Genomic DNA, 8,071 nt, shown 5'->3' on the forward strand with positions numbered 1-8,071 from the left:
TGATGCAGGACAAAGTAAATCCCTCCTGAGCAGATTACAGTCCTGCATTAAGAGAGAATGGGTTCTTGATGGAGCACAGGAAAAAACTCAAGGGCACACCAGAATTAGAGTCAAAAGGAAAGTTTATTAGATGCTCTGTAGACAGAGCATAATCTCCTCTCAGATACAAAGAGTGAGAGAGCCAAGGGGCAGAGAGACACAGAGAAAAGACAATGGGAAGGACAGAGACAAAGCCTTTGAGTGTTCAGGGATTTCAGTTTATATATCATTCTTAGTTTCTATGAATCACAGTTTAAAGACTTTGTTGACCCATTTTCCTTTGATGGTATGGGTATAGAATTAAAAGTAAAGATATGTAGCCTGAAGAGTGTGCTAGCCTTTGATCCACAGCTCCCCCTGGTTTTAGCCTAGAGAATGAATGATTGTGTTTATTGTGTCTAGGTCAAGACTTAAGGACTCTATTTATCTGTTTTCCCTTCATGGTATGGGTAAATGGTTTGTTAATAATTCCAGCAGGAATCTTCCTCTGTTCTAAAGATTTCCCAGAGTCTGGCAGCAACACATTGCAGGCTCTGAATATAGCTTGATTTGACATTTCATTCTCTCACCCCCTCCATACATTATCACCTGTATTAGAGTTTTATTGCTGCATACCAATCAACACAAATATAACAGTGTAAAAAAATACAAGTATATTATCAGACAGTTCTTTGGGTCAGAAGCCCAGGATGGTTTGATTGGTTTCTCTGCTTAAGGTCTCATGACATCAAAATCTCGGTGTCACTCATTAAGTGGAGACTCAGAGAAACTGCTTCCGAGCTCTTTAAGGTTATTGGCAAGCCTAGTTTCTCAAGATTGTGTGACTGAGTTCCCCATTTTCTTGCTGTCTCAGCTGAGGCCACTCTGAGCTCCTAGGACTACCCTCATACTTCTTTAGGTACACCCCTCCATCTTCCAAGCAGCAATGGTGCATCATGATCATGAAGGGAGGAATGTGGATTATGCATGGGCTGCCAACATGAACTTGCACTCGCCAAGACTGATTTTGATATACACACTACTGACTGCTCAATCAGCCAGCAGCAGAGACCAGCAGTGAGCACCCAATATGGCACCATATCCCAGAGTGGTTAGTCAGCTAGCAAGTGGCTGGTTGATTATTTTGGTCTGTTTCCAGTGGAGAAAGACAGCTTCTGTTTGTACTCAAATAGACATTTATTCTGGATATGTATCTTCCTCTCCAACTTTCTTAAAACCAGTATTTGTGGACTTAGAAAATTACATATCTACCATCATGGTATTCCACACAGCATCACTTATAAACAAGGAACTTATCCTCAGGGCACATGCTCATGGAATTTACTAGTTGTATCATCTACCCTATCATCCTGAAGTGGTAGTTTCAAAGAAACAATTGAATGATCTTTTGAAGCCAGAGTTGTGGTTCTAACTTGGCAGTAGTACCCTGTGGGGCTGGGGCAGTATAATTTAGGAGGTGGCAATGCTCTGTCTCCACATCCAGGATATGGAGCCGATTTACATCTTCATAAATGAATGGTGGCAAGGTGAGGTCTTCCTCTCACTATTACTTCTGAGTATCATGTATCAAAATTTTGTTTCATTTCTCCACAACTATAGACTCTACTGTATTTGAAGTCTTCATTCCAAAGGAGAACTATTTTCAACAAGAGCCCTAAGAATGACTAAACTGGAAGAAGACACTGCCAGCTGGTCACATTGGGTTGCTCATCTTTCTCAATCGACAGGCAAAAATGGGGTTCCTGTACAGTTGGGGAGATGGAACCTAACTATCAAAGGAAATCGAATTACAACTATACGAGACACTAGGGAGGGATATGTCTGAAATGTTTGGACCTTTTCTAGTATTTTCATGTTTTGTAATTAAAATCAAAGTTAAAATTATTACAATTCAATTTAGATAGCTAATGGTCCAGATCGATTTAATTAAGGTTTGAATCATGCCCCCAGGCCAGACAACTTAGATGTTGTTTCAAAAAGTAAGAAATGGGTAGTATAGAAAATAGTTATAAATGCCAGCTAGAACCCTGTGACCTGCTACAGAACTAGGGCTACAGTGTAACCTGATTGTAGCCAAACTCCTTATCATTTTAATGCCCCTAGTATTTTTGGCAGCTGGAATTTAGTAATTTAATTCTTAATTAGGCCTTTGTTCACATGTTAACTACTCTTCATGCTCAACTCTTTTTGTCTTCATGGTATAATTCTGAGTTGCTGATATGCTGTTTCTTTGTCAAGCTGGAGGCAATAACTTCATGGTCTTGGGGAAAATTTGAGTTTGTTTTGCAGAAGGAGAGAATATCTCCAAGGTAACTGCAACCAGCTGTTGGCACCCAGGAGTCTGGTGTGAAAAAATGTTATCTATAACTAAAGAAACAAAGACTTCTCTCCCAGTTCCTTAGAATCCCCCCTCCCCTTCTTCCCCTTTAAAACTCTTCTGTTTGGTCAGAACTTCAGAGATGGTCTTTGGACATTAGTCCACAGTCTTCCCAAACTGCTGGATTCCTGAACAAAGCAAACTTTCCTTTCTACCAAACACCTGTCTTTTGAGTGTTGGCTTTTGAGTGGCCAGCAGCTAAACTTGTATTTTTTTCCATAACACAATGAGTTAATAATATTCCCTTGTTAGGTAGCTAGTGAGATATGAGCAACAAGGGAACAAAGGAATAGGGTCCCAGCCTAGAGGTCACCCAAAGAACACCCTATTGGTAGTTAGAGAATCCGTCCTGCATCTCCAGAGACAAAGGACAAGATGGCCACAATCTTACTTGGTCTAATTTGGCCACAGACACCTGTGCAGAAGGTACTACCCTAACCTGCCCACAACTTCAGCCTCATTATACTGTCATTATAATACCATTTTTATGCCCGGAAGTTCATGAATCTAATTATAATAGACTGAATTCAGGGTAAAGCTCATGTGCAATAGGCAAAGTATTTTATAGAGCATCCAAGTATCAATCAAAATTACCTCATGTGCTAATCACCCAGGAATGCCTTATTAATCACCCATCACAGTCCAAATATAATTCATACATTCCCACTGCTGGGTTGTTACAGGTATCTTAACTAAAACTATGTTCCTCCTTGGAGTGTGCTTTGTCTTTCTAAAATATACCTTTAATAAATCTTCTAAATTTAACTGACCTGTGATTCTTCACTGTTTCAATGAGGAAGGACTGAGGAAAAATGCTAATTACACTTCTGTGCCATTATCCCACCCCTGCCATTGGGGCGACACAGAAGTTCAAATTGCCCCAAAGGTAACACACCCACTTCAGGTGGGAAAACAAGTAAGCAAACAAACAGTCCTTTCAGATGCATCATTAGGGCAAATGCAGACCTTTTACTAACAGAAATTTATAACATTAAAGTTTCAATGCTTTTCCTTAGCTTCTGACACAAAATTTTCTTAACTGACACATGATAGGAAGCTTCAATAATATCCTATTCCATTCTACAACACAGCAATCAATTCTTGTTTCTCATGGGTTGTTTTGATAATAGAATTATATGTTTAGGATCTGATTATCTGTTGAAAACTGGTCATAATATATTTCTTCTAGTATCTTCTCAAGGTACTGAATTAAGTGTCTTCTTTTAAATCTAAAAATAAACAGACAAGTCATTAGCCAAAAGATAGATATAAAACAATGACGCGGGATGCACTGTAGTAAATGGAAAGAGGAGCTTCCAATTTACATGGGAGTAGAAAATGTATCTTCGAGGTAAGAGATAATTTGGCAAATATAAAGTGTGTTGACTCAGGGTCAACAACAACCTCAACCTCTGGTGTGCACAGAAATCACCTTGAACTTGGAAAAATGAGACTTAGATATTATCAACCTAAATAACTGTGGCAACAACATTAACTCTGAGTAAGGACAAGGGTTTGAGAAAAGCACGTCAAGGCCTGTACCCACCCCTCACCCTAGGACTGCATAGGGCCCAGCTATTAAAAATTGGAGATATCCTCTTTACACTCACCTTGCTGCTTCCTTGATGGCAAATTCAACCATTTCTTTCCTTTCTTTTAGAGGGCTTTGCATTCCTTCAAGCAATTTGAAGATTCTTTCATATTCTGAAGATATTTTTAAAAATAAAATGTATTATGTCTCAAATATGAAGAGGAGATAAACTCAATCTTGGTGTATCCACTACCTCAGTAATCACTCAAGGGCTAGAATGTTATATAGTGCATGTGTTTTAAATATTTAAATCAAGACACCTGAACATATCTACCAATGTAACTTTTGTACATAATCAAGTAAGAAAAAAAGGAGGGAGGGTGTATATCGTGACATTTTAGTCAAAGAGAAATCATCTTAAATTATGTGAAAAACCTATTTCTGTTGACAGATGAGCCTCAAGAGGTAAATAGGTTGAATCTATCCTAAACCATAGAATGAGAAAGACTTTCCATGGTTTAATTGATAAAAATTGCTATACTACTTACTTCGTCCAAACTGTCGAATTTCCTTCCTTAATTGCTGTTTTATATCAACACTGGTTTCATTGGATCTTAATGGCAACTTTGTCGACATCATTTCCAATGCAGACATTTCTGTGACTTTTGGGTCAACTGCAGAGAGATAGATGGCAATGATTCCTTCTCTAAGTGCATTACTACCAGGTTTGTAAATCAGCCCACCCTTGCTGAGACTAACTAAGACATCAGATAGAGAATCTAATTGGTTTTGTGGAATACTATCTCCCATCATATTCATAAGCTCCAGTGGAACAGATTTTGATAAGAAGCCATCAGGTGGGGTTTAATCATTTTCTCCCACCTTCTCATAAATATTGCGAATGTTGGGAGCCTCTGGAAACCAATTTAGAGATTAAGCTGCAATTAGGGGTGTTACATCGACCCCACAGGAATATCCATGTTCTCCTCAGCATCAATTATTATTTTTTATTTCATAGTAGGAGGACATGCCAGAAAGAAATCTCAGGCCTGACAAACTCTAATGGAGAAGTCAAATGGTAAGTGCAAAACAAACAAAATAATTACAATTTGAATGTATGTTAGGAAAGAAGTAAGCAGGGATATAACGGAAATGGGGGAAGCCTCAATGGACAGGGTGGTCAGGCAGGGTTTTTTGAAGAGGTGTCCTTGGGGCAGATACTGGAGGAGGAGAAAGAGCTAGCCCCATACACATGCAGAGGAAGAGTTCCAGGGTGCATTAAGGGCAAGCATAGGAAATCTAAAAGGGTCTCAGCTGGAGCCATAGAATAAAGGATAGGGGCAGAGAGAATGAGGAGGAAATGTCATAGGACATGTGTTAGGAGAGGATGGCAGGGCCAGGTCGAGCAGAGCTTGAGGCTAAAGTTGGGAGTTCAAATTCTGTTGTGAGTATATAGGAAAGTTGATAACGGGTTTTCAGGATGGACTTAGCATGACCTGATTTCCATATTGACATGATCCGTCTGACTCCAGGGCAGAAAATGGGTTAGGGAGGGACAATTTCGAAAGCAGAGATATAAGCTAAAAAGATATTGTAGTAGCTTGGTAAGCAATTCAGAGGTATGGATTAGAGGGATAGAGTGATGGTAGAATTCAGGAATGATTGTGGTATTTAGAGGAGAGGGGGAAAACAGAAAAAAAAAGAATGAAATGTCACCAATAAGGAGAAGAAAATGAGTAGACTGTGGAGTATGGGAATCCAAGAAAGTTTTCATGAAGGACAGAATGAACAACTGTGTCAAATGTAGCTGAGAAATTAATAGCAGTGTCAGCCAAAACTGGTCACCTTGATGAGAATAGTTCCAATGGACTAAATGAGGCAGAAGCCAGACTGTACTGGGTAAGATCAGGAGGCAAGGACAGATATTTTTATGTCCTCCATTGACATGGCTGTGGCCCCAACATAGAATTCTTCCTCTTTCATTGACAGCATGGCCTTGCTCTGGCTTCTCTTAGACGAAGGTGGACTCTTGTGTTCTCTATGACATTTCATTTTGTTTTTAGGCCCTACAGCAAACTCTTCTTCATTATTCATCATTTCTTGAGAAACATCAATAAATAAATTCCATTAATGACAAAAATGCAACCATTACAAAATTGCATTCTCCTTGTGTATATATAATATGCATTTTCATCATTAATATGAGTTTTAATCATGAGCCAAGGATTACCATGTCCCAACAAACACCATTCTCAAAAATAATCACCCTAATTTTAATCAAGTAGAAGTGAAAAAAGGAAGGTAACATATAAGTGTAGTCCAAAGCCAAACAGAGTACATAATTATTCAGAATGCTTGCAGAATTGGTGAATCTCATCAGCTAAAAATTAATAAACACATGATTACCTCTTTGAGGGAATGTAAACCATTCCATGGCAATCCTTATTAAGATAAATGATTCCTTTTCTTGGGCTTATTTAAATTACACTCATCATTAACAAATATTGACTGGCACTTTATAGAATGCTAGTTGTAGATAGTGAAGGTCAGAGTATTTAGAAATCTTTAATAAGCACGCTTGCAATCTCACAGAAGTTCACTTATGTCAATCCAGGAGCCATGTCATGTACACTCTTCAGTGCTGGTGGTAGAAAATGATGTATTGGTATGAAAACCTAGCTTAAAATTTTTATCATCTAAGAATAACCCGGGAATTTTCCATACCAATATTTGAATAAAATGATCTTAAACAACTTTTGTGAATAATTTGCATTACCCACTAAAGAGGAGTTCAAAGGCGGGAAATTATGTTTATGGAGCATTTAATACCAGCCAGGTCTTCTAAATGCTTTACATGCACTAACACTTAATCTTCCACAAAGCCATAATTCTGGAAAAACTCAAGGACGACTTTGGGAAGAAAAGATTTGGGAAGAGGAATCAGTGTTTGCAAAGTTTCTCATAATCAGTGGAATGCTTTGACAGTAGGAGTGTCTTCTGCCAAGTCAAAAGCAGTCAGCCTTAAATATAACCTGTTAATCATACCTTCTTTACCTGGAAGAATCAGGTTTTATGAAAGCATGGAAATGAATAAAGGAGGTGGTCAGCATTAACATTAGCCATAAAGAAAACCTGAAGGTAACTGAAATCTGTAGATGAGGCCTCATGTGCTATATTCAACAATGTTTGAAAGGAAAATATGTAACCTAAATGCCCATCAAAAACAATTGGATAAAGAAGGTATAGTTCATATATACAATTGACTATTACTCAGCCATTAAAAAATAAAATCCACTGAGGGACACTTTATAATGATAAAGGGAATCATGCACTAGGAAGACATAACTTATTACTATCTAGGCTCCCAATCGGGGAGCCCCAAAATGTGTAAAGCAATTACTAACAGAACTAAAGGGAGAAACAGACCAAAATACTATCACAGTAGGGAACCGAAATACCACACTGTCGAATATGGACAGATCATCCAAACAGAAAATCAATACGGAAATGACAACCTTAAATGACACGTTAGACCAACTGGACATCATTGACATTTAAAGAGCCTTCCATCCCAAAGCAACTGTTTATACATTATTCTCTAATGCACGTGGAACATTCTCAAGAATCAACCACATACTGGGACACAGAGATAGCCTCAACAAATATAAGAGGGTTGAAATCATATCAACCATATTCTCTGATCATAATGCTTTGAAACTAGAGATCAACTGCAAAAAGAAATCAGGAAGAACCACAAATACATGGAGATTAAACAACATGCTACTTAAGAATAACTGAGTCAAAGAAGAAATAAAAAGATCAAGAGATACATAGAAACGAATGATAACAACAGTGCAACATATCAAAACTCTTGGGACATGGCAAAAGTGGTCATAAGAAGAAAGTTTATATCATTACAGACCTATCTCCAAAAACAAGAATGTGCCCAAATAAATACCCAAACGCTTCATCTTAAAAAAAACCAGAAAAGGAAGAACAAATGAAGCCTAGAGTCAGCAGAAGAAAAGAAATAATCAAAATTAGAGCAGAAATAAAAGTAACTGAAAACAAACAAACAAAAACAATAGAAAATATAAATGCAACAAAGATCTGGTTCTTTGAGA

The 8,071-nt window shown here is 38.0% G+C and overlaps 1 protein-coding gene across 1 annotated transcript; it reads right to left on the reverse strand.

Annotated features, from left to right (window-relative positions):
- Positions 1-3,548: 3,548 nt before the first annotated feature.
- On the reverse strand, positions 3,549-6,044 carry LOC118607752 (integrator complex subunit 6-like). The gene is made up of 4 exons (XM_036226563.1): positions 5,874-6,044; positions 4,496-4,616; positions 4,027-4,120; positions 3,549-3,645 (listed from the first exon to the last, which is right to left on the reverse strand). Exons 1-4 carry the CDS (start codon positions 6,042-6,044, stop codon positions 3,549-3,551), a joined length of 483 nt encoding a protein of 160 aa, XP_036082456.1.
- Positions 6,045-8,071: the final 2,027 nt, after the last annotated feature.

This window comes from Rousettus aegyptiacus, unplaced genomic scaffold (assembly GCF_014176215.1).
Source record: "Rousettus aegyptiacus isolate mRouAeg1 unplaced genomic scaffold, mRouAeg1.p scaffold_m13_p_9, whole genome shotgun sequence".
Classification (NCBI taxonomy): domain Eukaryota; kingdom Metazoa; phylum Chordata; class Mammalia; order Chiroptera; family Pteropodidae; genus Rousettus; species Rousettus aegyptiacus.

Bases quoted from the DNA above. Each gene is read 5' to 3' on its own strand.
- LOC118607752 (XM_036226563.1), bottom strand. From the start codon at position 6,044: ATGATGAATAATGAAGAAGAGTTTGCTGTAGGGCCTAAAAACAAAATG. The intron at 4,617-5,873 runs ATATCTGTCCTT...TCTGCAGTTGAC, and splicing joins TGTCAATGGAGGACATAAAA to CCAAAAGTCACAGAAATGTC. The intron at 3,646-4,026 runs GTGAGTGTAAAG...GTTTATTTTTAG, and splicing joins GCCATCAAGGAAGCAGCAAG to ATTTAAAAGAAGACACTTAA.